The sequence below is a fragment of the Zeugodacus cucurbitae genome, chromosome 5 (genome assembly GCF_028554725.1).
Source record: "Zeugodacus cucurbitae isolate PBARC_wt_2022May chromosome 5, idZeuCucr1.2, whole genome shotgun sequence".
Lineage (NCBI taxonomy): Eukaryota > Metazoa > Arthropoda > Insecta > Diptera > Tephritidae > Zeugodacus > Zeugodacus cucurbitae.
The window spans coordinates 58,188,148-58,211,744 of NC_071670.1; the positions used below are offsets into that span (position 1 = coordinate 58,188,148).

General features: G+C 32.3%; 1 protein-coding gene across 9 annotated transcripts in view; it reads left to right on the forward strand.

The window, feature by feature from the left end:
* The window catches only part of LOC105210013 (TWiK family of potassium channels protein 7), a 57,863-nt gene that overhangs the window by 26,188 nt on the left and 8,078 nt on the right, over positions 1-23,597 (forward strand). For 3 of the 9 annotated variants that reach the window (XM_054230562.1, XM_054230563.1, XM_054230568.1), the window contains exon 2: positions 698-1,248. The exons of 1 other annotated variant lie outside the window; for it this stretch is intronic. In XM_054230562.1, the coding sequence (XP_054086537.1) occupies positions 1,054-1,248 (195 nt within the window). In that variant the 5' untranslated portion in view covers positions 698-1,053. Of the gene's footprint in view, positions 1-637; positions 1,249-23,597 lie in introns of all 9 variants that reach the window. 5 more of the 9 variants (XM_011180723.3, XM_054230564.1, XM_054230567.1 and 2 more) reach the window with 3 other exon arrangements.

Here is a 23,597-nt window from a genome sequence, read left to right on the forward strand (position 1 = left end):
AAATATTGGCAGAAATGCAGTATTATTGGTGTGAAACTACAAAAATATTCAAATAAAATATTAAGACTGTTGCTCTTGAAAGAATAACCATAATAGTACAGATGTGCGGTGAAGTTACACAATAACACAGTAAAAATTTTAAAATAATGATGGAAAAGTATTCAAAAAGTGATCGTGCAAGTAATTTTTTGAAAGTAAAAAATTTAATACTAATTTTTTAAAAATGTTTAGAAATAATTTCAGTGGCTTTTTGAAGGTACTCTACTTGATTGTTGTTTTAATAATGAAATTAAAATAAAATATAAACTTTTTATTTGATGTTTGTGTTGAAAACTCAAATATATTATGAGGTAAATCTTTAAGTAGTTTTATGTTAACTGGCAATAAGCATTTTTTTCATACAAATTCACTGAAAAAAATTCTTTGAACTTTACCGCTTCTGATATTCTCCATGTGAAAAAAGCCCATAACCGAATCTAATTTTAATTTGGGTATATTACAAAAATAATTTTGTAAATCCATGCTGTGAAAACCTTTGTAACCAATAAAAACAAAAAAAAAAAAAAAAATAAAAAAATAATAATTTGAAATCAATATCCAAATATTGCGCATACGCCCGTGTGTCCACATAAAAAAGGTTCCAAGAAATTAATCAATTAATGTAATATTTAAGCATCAAAATAAAAACTATTTACAGAAAAGCGAAAAATAATAAAATTTTTATATGTTTACCGTGCAAAAGAAAATTATTTTACAATCAACGCACAAGAAGAGAACATCAATGCCCCGAGAACGCCATTGAAATACATGAATTATGTGATTGTGCGCAAACAACTATGACAACAAATGACACGTAAAGTGATTTGATTGAAATTATAAAGTGAAAATTACTAACACATGCGCCATAGAAGCATTTATGTGCGTATAAATAACATTACATACAGACATACTATATATTTATGTATGTGTGTATGCATGAGTGTGGCATAGGCCAGCGCATAGCACTTAAGTTTTATATTGAAAATTGTGCATTGTAATAAAAAAGTGTAAAATATGGCTGGTTTTGATGCCGGCGATGAGGCCAATACAGAGCTACTAGAGAAACTGAAGCATTTGGATGTGCGCGCCAAGACGGAGGAGCGCACTAATTGCTGGAAAGGCTGTTGGAAATCGAGTAAATGGAAATCGGCGCTAAATCACATCGGTTTGCTGGTATCGCTGTCAATCTACTGCGGTGTGGGTGGACTGGTGAGTGCGAAGAGATACAAAAGAAGTGAATGAAAATTGTAATAAATTCATATTAAAGGGTTGCAAAGTGAAATTGTGTGGAAAGCAATAAAATTATAGGCTGGGATTTTTTTTTTATTTTTATTTGTTTGTTGTGAAGCAAATTAGCGCTAGCAGATAGAGAAAAAAATTAATTACGCTCATTTCTTGGGAAAATTTTTTTTTTTATTTATTTTTCATTTCTTGAAAAATCACCGTTTGTATGCATAAAATAGCCACTTACTCACTGCATACTAATTATTTAAAATTAATCATTAACTTCTCTCACAAGAAATCCCCAATTTCAGTTCATGAAAAATCATGCAATTTCCACCAATTTCGACTTACGCACGTTTTTTCTGGCGAAAAATTAACATTTTGAAATATTCAGATATTCAATGGTTTCCACTAAAAATAACAATCACTTAAATCACACACAAATCCACAGTACTTACTATTATTTATGATCGCCAGCGTTATTTATGCAACCGCTGGCATTTAAATCAACACAAAAATTAATGAAAAATTCTAACATAATTTCACTTGTTTTCCCTACACAATTTACGCGTGTTTATTTTCAAGTGGTGTGGCTACTAAACATTTAAGTGTTTCCAATAAAAATGTTTTATGTGTTTTGTTATGCGAAGCAACAAGAAAAACAAAAACAACTATGAAAACATCAAAAATCGAAAGCAAATAAACACCAAAGAAACAAGAGCGATCGCTCTGTGATTGCGAATTACTTGCGCAAGCAATAATAAAAACAACGGTAAATGGATTTTGGTTAAAATGATTATTTAGTGAGTAATGTAGGTAATTCATTTTAATCAATTTGTTGGCTATAATAAAAGTGTTGAGGGTAATAAAGTGAGGTGTATTACTCATGTGTTTGGTTCAAGTGCAACACTGCTGTTGTCAGAAGTGTCAAACCCGTAATTTTGACAAATTTCAAATTTCGTGAAATTTTTTATTGAATTTTTTTTTTTCAAATTTTTTTTTCCAAATTTTTTTTTTTTTTCAAATTTTTTTTCTTCTCCAAAAACAAATTCCTGTACATAAAACACTACATAATGATTGTCAAAGTTCTCTACAATAAACTCTGAGTAATCATTGATCTCCATCTTGACACAAGAGTTGTCAAAGTAACAGATCTACGAAAATAAAGATTTGAAAAAGTTCAAAAATTCTAGAAAAACCTTACAGAAGGTTTATCGGATTGAAATAAATCTTTACTGCGGTCTGTAAAGCTCTATGTGTGTCAGTTTAGGTATCATCAAGTATCTGATATTACCAACAGATGGCGCTATCCACTCGGGTTTCACTATAATACCTTTAAATAGCTGTTCGTCTCGTTATTTCTCAGATTTAGTAAGCTCTATCATCTACTCTATCATATTTTCCATTTTTTCATCATTACTGATGGTCTATCCAGTAACAATTCTTAATAACACTCTTCAGTTCGTTCTGTTAATGGGGTATGTCTATCCAGTTCACCAAGGTGATTAAAAACTCATATTCACCAAAAAATTCATGACATATTTTACTATTATTTTTTCATCTTAAACATTTTTGTTTGCATGCATGAGAGCCTACAACTGACTTTCTTCGTGTGGATTTGCATTTTTATCGATAGATAAAATCTTTCGCCTAGTAATTTCGTGTCAATTTACATGCATACATACCAATTTTAGCGGTAAACAAACAAGTCTGCAGTAATTTGAAAAATCTCGTGCGCTCAAAACTTCGCTAAAAGTTAAATTTGGGGCTCTCGCGTGTACATAATAAAGCTCTACTAAAGTTTGACGTTGCAATTTGTGTCAAGGGAATTTTGTTGGTTTTTTATCGCCAATTTTTATTGCGGTTTCTTTAACTAGCTGCAAATTGTGGCACGTGTGATTGCGGAGGAGCAAAAGTGCATATGAGTTTAAAATTAAATATATGCTTATAATTTTTAGCTGGTAAAAAATTATTATTTTTTTTTTCAATTTAAAAAATATTCTAAGAAATTAAAAGAAATTTATTTTGGATGCTGAAAGCTTGCGGGTTTTTGTTCTACTCGTTGACATTTCTTTCAATATCATTCATATATTTTTTCATAAGAATTTCAAAAGCTTAAGAAAAACAATTTAAGTGACAGCGTATTTATTTGGCATAATTTTCTTTGTCTTCAACGGCCTCGTTTCACTGGTGCAATAGCCTACCACGGTAATTATAGATATGGTTATGAAAATACGAAAAGATTTTTAAGAATGCGGAAGTATGGTCCGCAAAAATAATTTTTTTAAAGAAGGAAAAGTGAATTTATATATTCTATAAAACAATTTTTTTTTCAATTAAAACTTCTTTAAATCAATCTGTAAATCACCGGCAACGAAATTGTGTAACGCAACAAAATTCCGTCACGCTAGGAATATACAATTTGAGCACTGAAATGATTTGAATATGTATTTCTTAATAATCGGTCTTACTTTGGATAGATTTAAACAAATATACTTTTCAGGGTTGCCATATATTTGAAAGGTTGAAGAAGAAATATATTGATATCATAAAATGTTTAGCAATGGCATCCAACGACAGAAGTTGTATATTCATATTTTATTTTGGCTTACAATTCGAAATATTTTTTAAAGCAGGGTTGCCAAATGTTCAAAAACTTGATTTCAAAATATATTGTTATAAGCGAGTATTTATCGAAATATATGTAGTACAAAATACATTAAGTTATATTTCTGTAATAGATATTTTCCAAAAAGGTTGCCACTTATTTGTAATTTTTTTATTAAATAATTAATAATAACAATATGGGCATCAAACTGAAGAGATTTAGAGATTTAGACAGATTTGTAACGAAGAAATTTTTGAATAATGTTGCTCCTTTAAATTTGAAATTTAAACAAAATGATAATGAAGATTACAAAAAAAGAGTAGTCATAGAAATATTTCCAATACTTTCAGTAGTAGCCTTTTCTATTATAAATGATATCTCTTCTAAAAAATTGGAATCTAATTTTGAAAAATATTCAATATGTTTTATTTTCCTCATTGAAATATATGTTTACGACACGCACCTGCAGAATTTCTTATTTTTATAATTTAAAATATAATATTTTCCACACATTTTTTAGATAAATTAAAGTGAAAAATGCTGTTCCAAAACAATAAAAATAAACTGTCAACATTATGTCAAATTAATCACTCTACACAGATACAAATTGTCACGCAGTAAAAACAATTAATTCATACAAAATTCCACCTGTCACCAATAATGTGCTCATTTATAAAGCCGAACGCTCAAAATATTTCAGATTTTCAACGCAAAATCTTCAAATTGTGCACATAATTAATACAATTCATAAGCCATTCAATACAATTGACATGGCACCAAGTAGCCGAGACCAAAGTGTCACATATCAAACGTCAACGTGATTTTGTATTGATCACTGTCATGTTGTGGTTGTTGACACTATGACAGTGCTTGTGAATACAGGAGTGATTGTTGTTGACAATTGGGAACACTATTAATTGTTATTGTTGATTCGAAATTCAGTTTTTAGTGTTTAGTGAGTTTTAAATCGTTAAATACAGTATATATTTTATATTAAAGTTAAGTTTTGACCTTTGACCTTTACCCTTAAATTTTAAGGGAACTCTATAATATATAATATAAAAAAAATTTCCTAATTAATTTTTGCTTTAAAATTTAAATAACTTAAATCTAAAACTTACTTTGCAAACTCTCTGCGCGAGTTTCAAGAGGTTACTTATACGCCATGTACCGCCATGAACTCCACACATGGCGTATACGTAACCTACTCCTATATGTGCAGCTTTTAGGTAAGCTGGTCACATTTATCCGAAATAACAGTAAAGCAAAGCGTAAATGATAAATTAATCCAGTGGGATGTGTTAGAAGTTAAGGAAATTTAAAGCAAAAAAGGGTGGATTAAGCATGAATGGGTACGAGCGAGTGCTTGCATGAATGCAGAGTTACAAGCGACACACATATGTAGATAACAAATACTTATAAAAGAGTGCCAGAAACGCTCACAGTACCGTGGTTTCGCTTTAAGTGCGAAAAACAATAAATCACTTGAAGTTTCGGTTGACTTATGTGTAAATAGAGTGCAAGTATGTAAATGAAATATTTAAGTTTTTAAAATCATCAATATTATATTATAAAATGCTAAACTCTATTTATTAGGGTGGTGCTTACATAATAAATTTTCGAATTTTTTATTCAAATCCATATTCGGTAATACTATATCATAGGCGATGATATCATATAAAAATTCTGATTTAATGATTATTCCTTAGTCATGTAGCGTCGGATGATAGAGGGCGCTGTTGTCAATAAAGTCATAAATCTCTTATTTATAGTTCAGTTTTATTAATTTTTCGATTAATTATTAGTTATTTAATTAAGAAAAAATATTTTCGAAGTAATATACCTAAAAGTTGGTGTTGAAATCTTGATTCAAAAAAATACCAAATATAAAAATCAACTCGCTAGGTGGCGCTGTTGTCAAAAAGTCAAATTTTACATTTGACCGGTCTTGTTCATTCATATTTTTAAAAGTAAAAGAAAACGTAAACTGGACTTGATATCTACAAAGATCCGGGAGTACTTTATATTTATTTATTATTAATTATGTTCTACCTTTTATGTGTCCATCCCATAAAAATATTATATTTCGTAGAAACCCTCTTAAATGTCCTTCAATTAAAAAATATATCCACCTAAAAGTCGTAGTTATTAACATAACAAGCTGCAGCTTAAAATGTTTTCTCTGCACCAAAGTAGATCTTATTCAACTATTTGAGAAAAAATATAAAACAGACCAAAAAATACAACCAGCTCAACGACAACTCGCACCACAGACACCCACAAACTTACACAAACGCCAGTAAAACCTGTCAACGCATTACGAGAAATGTCAACGGAGAAAGCCATAAATTGGCTTAAAATCGACACATCGTTGACAGCTACACTTGTACATGTCATTGACATGCAATTTATTTGACAAAAGGACAAATCATAAAACGAGGACGCACTGGCAATGAATATAGTAAAAGGAGAATGGAAAGTAGAAAATAGAAAATAGAAAAGAATGGCAGCAAATTAGGGGCGGAATTATGGATGTCATGACTCGACAACTGCAATGGAAGCTGTTACTGTTAACTTCTTTGGGAAATCATTACTCTAGCGGATATGACCACGTCAAAAGCCAAAGGATTAGTGGGAATAGCTGTCGGATTTCACATATTAGAAGGTAAGGAGGAGGCAAAATATAAGCTGGCGACTTAATTTATATGCCAGACTTGAGTCGGCTCATAAATTTTCATTCTGCTCGTTTGCTCATAGTTAAGCTGAGACAGCTGGCTTTTGCTCCACTTTGAGTTCGATTTTGTTAAAGTTTTTAAAGAGCTATTGAGAGCTTAAGGCTGAATTGGAAAAATATAAGTAAGTACATGAATTATTACGAGACCTTGAGAAGTTATTTGAATAAATACGTTGACCATTTCCGATCTCATTATTGTATTCTTCCGTGTAGTCATTGTCTTCGCAAAAGCTCTGACTACTTCTCCTTTATGCAAGAGCAATTTCGCTCACTAATTAAATAATTATATAAATTTATGTGCATTTCTCTATTACTTAATTGCTTATATTTTCCAGGCGACTTTGCAACAGTAGTTTCGTGCCAACTCAATAAAATGCAGGCATTTATAAACACTCTATAAATATTCATATAAATTTTATATACACAAAGGTTGAAATTTTAGTTTATATTTTAATGGCATAATTTAAATTTTATAACTGAAATGCGCCGCCACTGCCCCCTTAATGGCATTTCGAATCCATTTTAGTCGTGTCTGGATTGCATCGGCATATATTTTTAGCAGCTAATATTTCATAAGCTAAATGCTGGGAATTGTTAAGAATTTGAATCAAGTAAAAATTTTAAAATTATTAAGTGATGATTTTTTAGTGAAAGAAAGGAAAATAGTTGAGGTACAGGGTGCCTCAAAAGTTTTGACGATATAGAAAACATTGAATAACACTGAATGATCCGAATCCGAACCTTTACTTAATTTAAACTATTCTCGGACTGAAATGAAAAGCTAGCTAGAAAGAGAAAAAGCTTATTTCGAAGTAAAAGACCAATCTTACTACAAAATGTCGGTATCGAAACGTTGGGTTTGTAAGCAACTATGACAATTTAGTTGACTAATAATATCAAATTCTTACAAAATATCTTCAAATATTCAATTCCATTTTTTCTTCGTATACCTCCACACACTTTTCCAACCACAATACTATTTCTCACCGATTCAATATATTTTTCTTGCAAAAGTGCCTCGCTTTCGCAATAAATTTTCGCATTTCAAAAGCATAAAAATATGTTAAACACTAAAAGAGCTAATAAATCTCAATTAAATGGACAAACTTTAACATGACAGCGAACAAAGTATCTTTCGAAACAGCGAACAAGGTATCTTTCACATTCACATGTATTTGCAAACATTTAAATTGGGAAGCCAAATTCTCGCCTTTCTCTCTATTTCTGTTCAACAAGTTGTTTCGAAATTTCCATAATTTATATTGCCGACCAGAAGTCATTCTTCTTAAGACTGTAATGTGTTCTTTAATAAAGTGTCACAACATCTCCAGGGACAATTTGTTCTCTATGAAATGTATGTAAACTTAATGTTTGTTGTTGTTTCAGTAATTTTCATTAGTCAGCGAAGGCATATTGCTTAAGTTTTGTTGGTCTGCTGCTATTTGATGTGTGTTTACATACACACAAATATATGTATGTATGTACAGCTTCTGTCTCTAATTATTAAGGGGCACCATAAACTCAATATATTATTATTATGAGACTGCCTCTGCGGGTAATTAGTTCATAAATGAAAATAAATCTGTTTTGGCGGTTGCGGTTATTGCTTCTAGTTGACCTTAGCATATAAATTTTAGTTATATGTATTTTACATATAATATAACACAGAAAATTTCTAGCTGTATATTGTTGTTAGATATTTGAAACATAAATTTTAAAGGAACTGGAACTAGGCGGTAATATGTACAGATAATATAAAAAATAGTATGTAACAAAAAAGTATTTTTATTAGGGCAGTAGTCTGCTTTACAGGCTTCAAAAAATGGTTTTTTTGTTTTGTTTTAAATATCTTCCAAAACTATCCAAGAATATGTCTTTAAAATTCCAGAGGCCAATTCGACATATTTTCGATTAGTGGCCGAGCGTCGAGCAGGTGCGAATGCTCAGGCAGACCTTTAAAGCGCGTTTTATCGAGTTTTCATTTTCACAAGTGTTAGAAAACGGTGCCGGCGTTAACAAAAAGAATATATGTCCGATCGAAAAAAACCAAAGTGATCTAGCTTCAGTGCTAAATTATCTTCTATTTGAACTAAAAAAGTTGGACAAAAGTTTTATTTAAACTACTTGTTTTGCAACTTAAAGTCAATTTTTTTTTCTTAAAAAAGTGAATTTTTTTTTCAAACTTCGAAAAAAATTGGAATTTTATAACTTCTTCGGTATTTGTTTAGTTCATAAAGAAAAGAAACTTATAAAAATTAAAAAAAAAAATTGGTTCGACTGTTTCAGATGCATCGGCACCGATTTACAAGTGCAGACTCCAGGCGCTTCAGAAAAATACTTACAACTTAAAAAAAAATGTCAATATTTTTTAATAATAAATATTGTTTTTTAAGCCTTAAATATAGTACACTATCGTCTTAAAATTCCGTTTACAGCAATCATTTCCTTCCCTTAAAAAAAATGCTAAAAAAACGCTTTCTTTCGGCTTCTAAAGCAGACTACTGCCTTAATTTGTTTATTAAATTTTTATTTAAGGGTTTACTTACAAAAATTATTTTTTATGAATATTTCTTTACTAAATAATATTCATTTTTGATGATTTTTCAATCCTCACAGAACTTTCATTCCTATCGCTTTTATCATAGTGCTGAAATGTAGGCAACGTTCTTTATAGCTATGAAATGGATTATCAAAGTTACTTAATGAAAACATTGCCTACATTTCAGCGCAAGTACAAAGGAAACAAAGGGAATTTATAAAGTTGTAAGGGTTCTCCATTATTAAAAAGTTTTTAAATTTAAATTACGTTTTCATATCACCAAGGCTTTGTCATTCCTAACACTTCTCTATAAGTTCTCTATGGCTATGAAATTGATTATCAGTTTTGCTTACTGTAAATATTACCTACATTTCAGCGCAAAGAAATCCGAGTCCAATAACTCAAGCCTACATTTTTTTTTTTATTAAAAAGTTTTTCAAGGTTTATAAGTACCATTTACTATGGTTAGTTTTTTCCAGCAACTCAGTTTCTTAGTCAATGTGGGAATCCAGAATGAAGCTTAATGCTCATATAGCATTCCAGTGTGCCATGTTGGCTACAGTTGCTTCGTAGTTTGGAGACTTGTTGTTTCCAAGGAAACCGTCTATAACTTCTACGAAAGAACTCCATGCTTCAGATTCATCCTTGTGTTATGACATAATTTGTATATTTTTTCATTTGAACTTTCATCCGATTTTTGCATGGGTTGAGGAGGAAATGAATTCCTGTTTCATGAACTCATAGGTCGTTTAGCAGACGGTAAATCAAGATAATTGTAATCGCAGAAGCAAAAACAACAGTCGTCTCCATGGTTTTTTGTTCCCTCCATAAAATAGGAATTCCAAAAGGTAATGAGCTATCTGCACCTTTTATCGATTTTCTCAGTAGTAGTGGCAACCAAGGTTTGTCATGACCCACCAAGCTTTACACCGAAGTAAACGTGATAAGCTTTCTTGATCAACTCTGTCATGTTTCATTACACACACGTAATAAAATAAATAAATCAGAACTGTTTTTACACTTTCTTAATGATGACTCAGAAAACAATACACACAATCAACTAAATCATTTTCCTTCCAAATTAATTTAATTATTCTATCGATATTTTCATATATGACTTAATTTTCCAATATAGAAAGCCAAAATTAACACTTCCGGTTATATTTAATTTTGTAAAGTGAAAACAGTCACGTCACTAACTGCCGGATAGCCCAAAAAACCACAATGTACAATCATTACACCCCGAAAAACACGAACGCACACATAGGCTCCTATTGGCACGGACCGGAAGTGGCGTAGCAAAGAGGAAGTCAGCTAATGTGCCACTACCACCACCGAGCAAATTGATTTTAGGTCAATATCAAGCACTTTACGCTTTCATACTGACATTCATTTATGTAATTTTACTCACTCCACAACCACTTTCAAGCTTCTGTTGATTTTATATTTGCCGTGAAATGACAGCGAATTTATGCACATTTCCGCTAGTTTTGGCTCGTAATGCTTGTTAGCAGCGGCAATTGAAAACGCTTTGTTTTTTCAACGTCTTTACAAAACGGTACTATATTTGCTTTCTAACGCCCCGTTATGACAGCGAACATTAACTGCTCAGCACTCTGTTGTTTGCTCATGTTTGCGCGTTTGCTTTGCCCCCACTTCCTGCCGAAATTTGCTTTTTAATGTCTTCCACCCCAGACAATTAACGCATTACAAATTTCGTCGTTAATTTTAATGTGATTTTCTTAATATTCACACACACACGCGTGTATAGTTGGCATAATATGGGGGGAAAAGCAGCTGGAGAGCTGGTCATTAGTTTTGATGTGCGAATTGCCTGTATTTCTTTATTTAGGTCAGTTAAGTAAATATTTATTCAATACAAGATGAGCTTGTTGTTTACTTTTACTTCGTTATTTCAAAGTATACTATTAATAAATATTTATTGGTTTGCATTTTCGCATTACATTAAAAGTAACTATGAAAGAAATCATGATGATTAAGTTTTATGGAAGTTCTATAAGATTTTATGAGATGTTCTATGACTCCTCTCTTGTCTACTGCTGCTTTTAAATTATTGGGCTTCAACAATACAAAAATTCTATCAAAATCTAAAATTAAAATTAAATTTATAAATTTCGGGATCGTGAAAAATAGTCCCGAAATTAATTACTTATTTCATTCTTAGAATTTTATATTGTAAATTTTAAATAAAAAGCTGGCTTTAATTTGTGTAAATTTAAGGAATTTTTTATCCCATTGGTCTTTCAATTTTAAAATCTAGGATCCCGTAACTGAATAACGAAATTTCCTAACAACATCACTGTTGAATGATTTCATTGTAAAGGTCTTTAAATCGTTATTTCATAAAGAATTTTTCAATAAGAGCGCTACAAAAACATGTTTGGGATATCAAAGAAATTCTTTATTCCCGTGAAGGTACATTCCACCACATGGCCACCACGGGCACGTTTGCACGAAGCCCGGCCGCTGAACCCAATTTTCGACGGTTTTCAAGCATAAATCGGTCGTTACTACTGTAATTTCACGTTCGATATTCGTACGAAGATCATCAATCGTCGCTGGCTTGTTGGCATAGACCATAGACTTGACGTACCCCCACAGGAAACAGTCGAACGTACCGGTCTTGATCATCACGGAAGAAGTACGTCCCACTGACCCCGCCGGCCATAAACCGCACCAAAGAGTAATTTTTTCGGGATGCAATGGTGACGCTTGGAGTACGTGTGGATTGCTGCCTGACAAACAACGCATATTTTGATTATTGACAAAGCCATTCAGCCAGAAATGAGCCTCATTACTGAAGATAATTTTCGATGAAAATCCGGACGTCACAGAGAAGCCCAACGCTAGAGAACGACGTGTGAGAGACTGATTTGGATCTCCCTCAAACGAGAATTTTCTCGATCAATACTTCTTTGTCTCACTGGCACGGGAACATTTTGTAATGTGCCTGTGGATTCAAATTTTTCCACTAGACGCTCAATTGTTGATCTGACAGGACGATTATGGCGACCATAAATTGGACGTAGCGCTCTTAAAGTTGAGGCCACCGACTGCGAATTTTGGTAGTAAATTTTAATATTTTCGACTCGCTGTTGGATCGTATATCTTTCCATGATGAAATGGCATACCTTTTGAAAAACCCTTTATATTTTCGGGATCGTAAATTGTTTTTTTTTTTAATCTTCTGATCAAAAAAAAAAAATCAGTATCCCAAATATCAATACCGAAGTTGTTAATCCACAATAAATTCCATACTTTAGTATAATTTTTTTTAACTTTAAACTTGGTTTATTAAGAAAAATTTTCGGGATTCTATATCATATCTAACATAATATGGCTTCTTAGTATACCTTTAACATATTTTTATATATTTTATTTTGTATATTTTAGTTTAAAAGGCTTCATAACAAAAACATTAACATTACAATAATATTCGGGATCTCGAATTATGATCCTGAACCTTCGTTCTACATATATTTTTTTTTAATTATCATTCTACACACTAAATTTATTTGAAATCAATTCATCCCTCATATTCATAGATCATCAATCCATAATGGAGTACCATAAATTGAATCAAATTCAGTGCTGTCAAAAATGACATTTATTAACCCATAACGGATGTCATTGTGAGCTAAAGGTTTGAAAAATAGTCCGTCAGGCAGAGGCCAACCGGCTTGTGAAATTGCCAACCGTAAACTTAGCATGACATATCAAGCAACAATAACAAAACAAACTTATCAAAATTGTTGCTCATACGCCACGGCACGCGATGGTAACAAGCAAAAGTCGTTATTCTTGGGGACTTCTTATAAGAAAAACAATTGCTTATACTGGTATATTGGAAAGATATAATAAATCACAATGGAGTATATAAAATTTTTGTTACTTCGGATCACAATACATATGTTAACGGTAATATCACAGTTTCGGCCTTCGTTCCGTTAATAAGATATAATAGCAAACAATATAAAGACATTAAATACCTTAAATTATATCGAAGTTTGCCCATTTGGCTGGCGCAATTAATTAAAACTACTTTTAGGAAGTGCAAAAAATCATCACTGATTGGAGTCTTTTAACTACAAGCAATGCTAAGGCAATAAAATTGAGCGCAATAAAAATCGCATAATAAAATAAAACAACAAAAAAATGTCAAATAAAGATTAAGAAAACGCCACAGCATGTCTTCATTGAGGCAATTAAGTTTAGGCAAACGCTTAGGGGAGAGCATAACTGAGGTTAAGGCGTTGCCGTGCGTGGCAATAAACTGCGGCAAATGTTAACTTCACTCACGCACTTGATACTTAACAAGTGAGTCTACTTGCTCTGTATTGTGCTATCTGCCTTGATATGAGCGCTTAATTATTTTACGCATGTATGTATGTGTTTGTGGATCATTGTCTGCCTAAATAAATACCTCCTACTACTGACTTTGCTTCTTTGAAGGCAGGACGCGTAAAATTGAAAGGCGCTATTAATTAATTTGTTAATAAATAACTTTTGACGCTACACAGAGCATATTATTTAGGAGAAGGCTCAGTGAATGTTCAACTGATAGCAGTGCCCAATCATTGAGCCGATAACACTTTATGAGAAACACGCTTACGCTTGGGATTTCGAACTCCTCACTGTGTTTTGATTTGAGATACTCCATTATATGTATACTCACTCATATCATTTACTTAACCTAGTTGATTTAATTACCTTAAAGTTAATGACGACTATATGAAAGCGCAATCAACGTCTCTGGCGCTGCAGAGAATTTTCTGTAGCAATATGGTTGTCATGATTTCGTGACGAAATTTAATTGAGTTCATATAAGTTTGCCTGCGGTAAATTTAATTAGCACAACGTCATGCAGAAACAGTGCATGTGAATATAATTACGAACAACTATTTAAGATATTTTGGCTTGAAAATATGAGAAAAGAATATAATGAAATGCACATACAATTAAAATTTAATATGATTAATAAAATATGAGATAAGAAAAATGAATTATGAAATTTTAAGAAACAATTTTTTAATGAAAGAAAATTTACATGATATTTAAAAAAAGAAATTAAAAAAATTAAAATATTTTAAATTTCAATTATAAAATGGAATGGAATGAGACATGTAATACAAAAAGCATTAAAAACTAATATTAGTTCTTCGTATAACCCCCTTTAAAGTCTATAACGGCTTTGATTCTTCTTGGCATACTAGTACACAATTTTTCGCATGTTACTCACCATTGGCCATAATTTTCTCAATGGGCTGATTTCGCTTGCGATCCATTTTTGAATATACCTCACATGTGCTCGATACAAGTTGAGGTACCGATATTGTGGAGGCCAATCTAGTGGATTAATGTTATTGCTCTGATGCCATTTGCGAGTCGCCCTTGCTGTGTGTTTCGGATCATTGTCCTGTTGGAAGACTATGTCTGACCCATTTTCAACTAAGTCACGTACCAAGTGCCAAGCAAATGACTGCGCTGAATATCAGAATATAAGACTCCGTCGTCATTGGTTTTTCAATTCTTGCCAACCTACCAACACCATTGGTCGTCATACATCCTCACACCATAGTGGAGCCGCCTTCAAACTTCAGTATAGGCTTATGCGTGATGTGCCTCTAATTTCGCACGCTTGCCTCTCCAGATCCATTCGCGTCCATCCGATCTCAAACGATTTATTTCAAGTTATAGTAAGTTCATATTGGTAACGGTACCTTAAACACCAACCAACAAAAGTATTTGATTGCGTGTGTAAGACGAAATGAAAGAAGATATGGTTATTCATCGAAAACCTGACCAATTTCGTGAGTCACTGTAAATTCCCAGAATAGTATTAGGTCTACAACTTTGCTTCCGCCGTTTTTTTGTAAATTTTAGTTTTTTTTTTTTGTATAAAAACGGTTACAAATGTCGATGAGTCTCAGCGGCACTTTTCTTGGAATTATAAAAGAAAAGCAAACTTTCCAGCAATTGGGAAAATGTTGACACAAATGTCCAAGATCGATATAAAACGATTTAATCGATTTAATCGACCAGTGCTTGACCCTAGAGACATTCCCGCAAACGTCGAGAATTCGGCTCAAAAAAAGACATTTTCAGTTGAGAATAAGTTTGGGATGCAAACAGATCTCTACAAATATTTTGTTGGGTTCATGTTGACACAAATGTCCAAGATCGATAAAAAAAAATCGATTTAAGCGACCAGAGCTTGGAGCCCTGGAGACATCTATTGGAAAACGGAGGAAGCAAAGTTGTATACCTAATATATTAGAAAAAATTATCCTAAATTTTGTCAAAATTCTTACGAAAACTAAATGAGGGTGTAAAATGTATGTCAATATTATAAACGACAGTCCCGTCGCCAGCAAACAGGTATGTTTACATATAGAATTTCTTTTTCCATCATCAAACCAAAAACGGTCCATGCGAGCAAAGTTCAAAGGACTCTCAACTTCCACTCTTCTTGCAGCATCATATATTTAGACGAGGCCAAGGTCACGAAAAAACCTCAAATAAAAGTAAATATGTACATATATACCAGCATTGAAGCCAGTAGCAGACAGTTAGTTGCTTAAATGGCAGAGTTAGCCATAAAGCAAGGAAGAATGTCAGTTGTTATGAGCAAACGTTGCCAAGTAATACCGCAGGCGGTTGATTCAGTACAAAAAGTACAACAGTACACATAATTCTGTGACCTATAATTCAAATAGGTTTATATGTGTGTTTGTGTACTGCATAATTCAGCTGTATGATTACAGTTATAGTCTGCATCGCTTGAATCACAAAGCGGCAATAAAAGAACATAAAAAATCAATTGTAAATTGGCGCCTGTGAGGCGCTTCTGTGTTTTTTGTTGGTGTTGTCTTGCTACAGTTTCACTATGGTAGACTGTTGACTGTTACTTATTACTACATTGCAACTAGACGACATTGTTAGAGGAAAAAAATACAAAGAAAAACGGTGTTTAGATACAAAACACCGCATTTTTGGATTTATTTTTTTTTTTTAAGTGAATCAATAGATAGAAGATATGTAAATATATAGCAACCAATAATAATAATAATATTAGATAATTCTATAAATAGTTGCCCTATCCATCAGAGGCGGTGTTGAAGTTATAAGTATGAAACTATTTCAAACTAATCAGATTTCCTCTTCTCTATAAGATCTGTGGTTTGAGAAGGAAGTATCAGAAAGGTATACTAAAGTTCTCAAGAGCAACTATCTTCGGCTCTGAAAATACCAAGAATGAACTAAACTGTAACTTTGACTTGATACCCTCCTTCCTGCTTACATAGTAGTTTGTATTGGATTTTAAAATTCGCAAATATATACCCAGAAGCATGTATTGAAGTACTTATTTCCTTTTAAACAAAATCCAACAACACTTTAGTGCATATGAAAACTTAAGTGCCTTTGAAGATATGCCAAAACCAATTTCCAAAGTCAATCCGAGATTCACATGACACCAGCGCCACAAAACAAATTGCATGTAAGAGAGATGTGTGAATTGCAGTGAAACTCTAGCGCAGTGAAATAAAAAACAAAATAAAATAAAATAAAAATTGACAGAGTGTAAAATGCAATGAAATCTGCTTGCAGTGAAGCCATCGTTTCACACTTCCTCAAGCTGACAGCTGTTGTGAAATTCCTGAATTTCTGCAGCTGACGGAGCTTAAGTCGAGTTGCTTTTGGCAGAAGCAAGAAGAAGAAGCTGCAGTAGCTGAAGTAGAAGCTATGTAAGTGTCAAAGGGCTATTAGGAAACATGTTTAGCGGCACTCGACTGAGCTCTTACATTTATGAAGCGCTTCTACCCATTTATATTCTCTCGTAATTTCCTGTAGGGATTCATGGAAACATGTTTAGATGCTCTTGAGTCAGCTCTTCTATGATTACATTTATGAAGCGCTTCTACCCATTTATATTCTCTCGTAATTTCCTGTAGGGATTCATGGAAACATGTTTAGATGCTCTTGAGTCAGCTCTTCTATGATGAAACGTTCCTACTCATATATGTATTTTCTCTTGTAATTTCCAATAGGGCTTCTTCTAAGAATGCAAAAGTTTTCGTTTGCTACTTCAGATTTATTTTTTTTTTTGTATATTTGTTGTTGCATTTTTATATATCATTTACAACATATTTTCCTTGCATTCACATGGAAAAGTATTACATTTAGCCATTGAAGCGCACTCTCTTTGTCGTTGCATTTGTATACATATTTGGACATCCTTTAATGGTGGAGATTACTTGCATTTATCACAGAAATATTCAGCAATTTATTCGAGATATTTCGATAGAATTTTCGTGTAGCACATAAAAGTGGAAAAGCGATTTCCAAGCAAATGCAGTCGTTAAATTTGAATGTTTTTATACTCTCGCAACAAATGTTGCTAAAGAGAGTATTATAGTTTTGTTCACATAACGGTTGTTTGTAACACCCAAAACTAAACGAGTTAGATATAGGGTTATATATACCAAAGTGATCAGGGTGAAGAGTAGAGTTCAAATCCGAATGTCTGTCTGTCCGTCCGTCCGTCTGTGGCCCCGCCCCCAAATAGGTTTTTGTACATATCTCGGAAACTAATAGAGCTATATAAACCAAACTTTCTGCAGTCGTTTTTTTAGCCATTTCCTTATACAGTTCAAAAATGACAGAAATCGGATAATAACCACGCCCCCCTCCCATACAAAGGTTAGGTTGAAAATTACTAAAAGTGGGTTAACTCATTAACCAAAAACGCCAGAAACACTAAATTTCACACAAGAAATGGCAGATGGAAGCTGCACTCAGATTTTTTTACAAAATGGAAAATGGGCGTGGCGTCGCCCACTTATGGGTCAAAAACCATATCTTAGGAACGACTCGACCGATTTCAATGAAACTTGGTTTGTAATAGTTTCCTTACATCCCAATGATATGTTGTGAAAATAGGCCAAATCGCTTCACAACCACACCTACTTCCTATATACCAGAACTTTGAAGACAATCTGAATCGTTTACTTTACAATGTATAAAGCAAGTACTAGTGAAGATATCGGTGCAGAACTTTGCACAAATACTATGTTTATAGTGTGGCAGCCCCATTCTAAAAATCGCCGAAATCGGACCATAGGTTTTTAACGCCCCATATATCGAACACGAGGACCTCGGTGCTTCTAACCTAATATTATGGTTTCCAACTTTCAATGGACTTTATACAATATATATGACGAATATGTGGGTCAAATTGTGTATTATATAATATAAATAAAGTTAAATAAATAAATTGCGAGAGTATAAAATGTTCGGTTACACCCGAACTTAGCCCTTCCTTACTTGTTTAAGATTTTTTCGTTTTAAATGAGAGAGTGTGAATTTCAAAGGAAATTGAAAAACATTAAAATGTTGATTGGAAAAATTTTACAACTGACGGCAGTATGTTCTTAAGAACTGAAATGATTCCAAGGTTACTTGGATGCTCTTAAAAGGTCACATCTGACACGAGTCGGAAATCAACTAAATATTACTCAGAGTTCACCGTCAAATTGTTCAGAAACCACAAATTTGACTAATCTTGTTATACAAATAGAATTGAAATACGAAGAGAATTGATTTGATTGATCTTGAAACACGAGGAGAGCTGATTAAACTAATTTTGATACACGAAGACAGTCGATTTGACCCATCCTGAAATAGAAAAAGTATGACAGATTTGAATAATCTCAACACACGAAGAAGAAGATTCGGCTCTATTCAGGAGGAGTATTTTTGAGATATAACCTACTACAACAATCTTGCTGAACTTTAACCCTTGTTCAGACTAATTAGGACCCATCTTTCTCGATTTAGGGAATCTAGCGTAAGGCTTAATCCTGCTACGATAAGTTTAAAAACTTTTAAGAAAGCAAATTTTCATATTTTCTCGATATTTAAGTCATTGTGATATAATATATATAGTTTAACACTCTGAGAGCTTTGATATTTTCGGTATTCAATAATGCTTTTACTCCTTTTGTCATCCAACTTGGCCTGGATCTTCAATATACTCATATTTCTTGACTCCTTTCACGTTCAGAGATTTTGAAAACAAAAGATTTAGATATTTTCGAGTTTCTTATGAAAGATTTTGAGCAAAAATAAATAGAGGAACTCGCAGAATCCTTAAATACTAGATAAAAGTTTACAATTTAAACTGGCAATGAAAATGCTAATAACACACATTTCCTCCCTCGTCCAATGGACTACAGTCTTCTTAAGTATATGCATTCTCCAATTGAATGAAGTTTATTACACTTTCCTCTTTCCGAAAATCAGTACAATGAATGAGTGTTGAAATTGTGCGTGATTCATTCGTGCCTAACCTCACATTCACACACATTGAAAAGCACAGTGAAACATTTTCTTCCCACTCTTTTGAGGCAAATCAATCAACAATTTGCGAACAAAAGGTGCGAACATTTTTTATTGTAAACAGAAATTTGCGTATTTTGCGAAAAATTCAGGTGAAAAACAAAAACACAAAATAATAAAAATAAAATATTGAACGCATTAATGGGTATTTTGTATTGTGCTCTCCTTTTCAAGAATCTTCAATTTGTGTAATTATTAAACATTTTGCTATAAATAAATATATTATCTAAGAGAGAGCAACAAACTGTGAGTATACAATGGCCAATATTATATAATAAGTAGTGATGTATTAATTGAGTGTTTTGGATTGGTGTAAACAAATTCAAATCTTTAGCAACATCTCAAAATTAAAATTTGTATAAATTTTACATTCAATTTAAAATGTAATAAGTAACGGCATTATATGGGAGCACGCGCGTGCTGTTAACTTGCCACAGATCAATCAGAAGAGCCAATTAGTTTATTTATTTTACAGCAATTTGAATATATACTCCGATATATATTGTGTGTGTGCATTGAAAAAGTGATTTAGTAATGACTTTTTGTTTATTTGGAATTTAACTTTGAAATTTGAAAATTGTGGAAGATTGTTGATGAATAAATTGCTGCAAGCGATTGTAGCAATTTTTCTTGTAACTAATTTGAATATACACAGAACGTGAACTTATGACTTCATTGTTAATGGGTTCTTATTTATGCAATTTTAATAATGAAATTATGAATTCTCATGAAATGGACTAAATAGAATCTAGAATATAATCTTATGAAATAGACAATATCAATATTTCATGTCTTTGATCGATTTTTTAAGTTGAAATATCCTATAGGTGGCCACTCTTCTTTAAAATTATTTTCTCTAAGATTTCTTAAACATTTCAACATATGGCATCCCTCTTCCAAAAATATTTTAAATCTTTTATTCATTTATTTTTATTTTCATAAAGCTAAACTAATATAAACATTTATGTTTTTGTATTTGGCATATATATGGTATCAAGTCCATTGAAAGTTGGAAACCCTAATATAAGATATATGGGAGCTCGATGAAGTTATGACCCGATTTCACTCATTTTGGGCACGGAGACATATTATTAGAAGAAACATATTCCCTCTGAATTTCTTCAAAATATAAGAGAGACCTATATTTTCGGTAAAAAATTTGTTAGAAGCACTGAGGTCTTCATATTCGATATATAAGGTCTTGAAAACTTAAAGACCGATTTCGACGATTTTTAGAAGGGCGATGCCACTCTTTAAATGCAGTATGTTTGCAAAGTTCTGTTCCGATATGTTCACTAGTGCTTACTTTATATATTGTAAAGATCGTCTTCAAAGTATATAGGTAGTATATAGGTATATAGGAAGTGTTTTCACAACATATCATTGGGATGCAAGGAAAATATTACAAAACGTATTTCATCGAGTTTGTTTTTGACCCATAAGTGGGCGGAACCACGGCAGTGCCCGGTCCGGCAGACATCCGGATTTGAACTTTACTCGTCACCCTGATCATTTTTATGTATATAACCCTAAATCTAACTCGTTTAGTTTTAGGACTTACAACCAACCGTTATGTGAACATAATACTCTCTAAGCAACTTTTGTTGCGAGAGTATAAAAATAGTTGCATTCTTTCTGCCTTCACCTTGTTACCGTCACATATTATTGATGACGATAAAGTTCCCAAAATTATTATTTGAAGTATTAGTCGGTAGGTGGCGCAACTGTCATTAATTTCCAAAAAATGTATACCTAAAAGCGAATAACTTCTCGAAAACAAATTTTGAGTACCCTTTTCTATGACTTATTGAATTATTGGTTAGGGTTGCCACAAACATTTTTAGGTTGCAACTTGTAGAACAATAATTTTTTATACACTTTTTTAAGCTATAACTAAGCCGAAAAAAATTTAAATTAGAGTTGTCATTTGAAAATAACATTTATTTATTTATTTAAAAAATAACATTTATTAATGAAGACAAATTAGTTGAATAGGCAAAGAAACCAAACCAGGAACCTAACGAAGGTGTAAATGACCTTTATTTATTTAAAAACACTTTCTGAATACACTTTATACAATTGGGTTGCCACTTAGTTCATGAATTCAAAAATTTGGTATTTTAGTCAATTTTATTTTTATTTTTTGAAGCATTTTCTTCAATGATTTTAATCATTGAAATTCCTATTCAATAATTTAAGTATTGTAAAATTCAATGAAAGAAGCCAAATTCTTTCGACCAATTGAATAAACCACATATGAATAAAATGCCTCTCGCATATTAAATCCAAAAGTAAGTTTAACCACATACATATATGTATGTATGCACAGAAGACGCACGTGTTTTTATTTTCAACTAGGAAATCGATTATATATACTCGTACATACATATATATGTACATACATGTCAGTGCCTTTGGGTGATCTTTGTGTTTAACTAAGACTATGGGCTGCTAAGCGGCAACGTGACTCTTTTATTGATTTCTCAGTTTCACTTGAGGTCGTCACGTGACTACAAATATGGCAACGATAGGTTGGTCCTTAAATATATGAAAAATGTTTGAATCCTCAACTTTACGTAGTAATAGAATATATTAAGTCGAGTTAGACTAAAGTCAAGATTTGAAGACCTGGAAAAAATACTTTATATCTATTCGAACGTATTTGACCCACCCAAGAGTATGATTTAAGACAGAATACATCAGCCAGAATTAATTAGATTAATACATAGTGCACTCATTCACCAAATCGGCTCTCCTCTATGGAAGAGCAATATTGTACTATTCAAGAAATCTTCCATAAATAATTTTTCGCATATTTTACCCCTTTGTTTATACTAAAAAATTCGATTATTTCTGTATGCAATAAACTAAATCAAATAAAATATTATTAAATACTCAGCTGCTTATAAACATAATTTATTTCCAAATTTTCGCATACATTTGCTCTAATTAAGACAAATGTTGCCAGGCAAACGCATTTATCATGCAAACAATTAAAATCGATGACGTTGTTGGCGAATTTTCAGATTTCCGTTCTCGCCATCATTAGTTTTCGTAAACATTACTATAAATACGCTATAAATTTCGAAGATGAGATAATTTACAAACATTCTAGATATTTTTCGAACTAATAATCTAATAATATTCAGCCAAAAAATAGACTTTGGACTCAACATATTGAAAAATATTTTTTTTTTGCTGTTCTACTAAATATTCCATTGTCTGACAGAAGAATTAAATTTTTATTTAAAAAAATCGATGATTTCTTTGGACTATCAAATATCGATAGTGTTTTGAGATCCTGAGATTGTCAGCTCTCTAGATCAACTTATCACAATGGGCCTTTCAAAGGCCTAGGTGCGTCGTTTGACTGCCACTTAACCTAACCTATATCAACTTCATTTTTGTTTTGTGGATTATTTCATCCATAAAAGATATTTTTAAATGCTCAAATTTTATTTGATATCATTTCTAATAACAAGCCAAAGCTGAACTATAAATCTTGTGATCAAAAAGGTTTCATATCGTGCCAAGTTTTCATACCAAAAATAACTAAAAAAAACCATTTAAATCTTCTAAAAAATATTTTAATGCTGCCAAACTGTGTGTTTGCGACTAAAATTTATTCCTCTCATGTGAATAAAAGCGGAAAGTACATATAAACAAATGCTTTGTCCTAATTATCACTTTATTGCCGCCGCAGACTAACTGCAATGCACATTAAAGATCAATAAAAAGATTTGAAACACAAAATCAACGAAAACCTCAAAACCGAACACAAACCTATAAACGAAAATAGCAGCAATGATATCCTTACATATGAGTTAGTCAAATCCACCGTTTCATAAGTTCATAAAAATTTGATGCACAAAGCAGAAACAAACGACGGCAGCACACATCAGCTTTGTTTGCTCAAATAATCGAGTAATCCATCAAATTCGCGGAAAATCATTCAAAAACACAATGGACTCTTTAGCGTGAGCGCCCACCGCCTACCTTCCGTCGCAGCGCAAACAGCTGTCTACTTTGCTTTA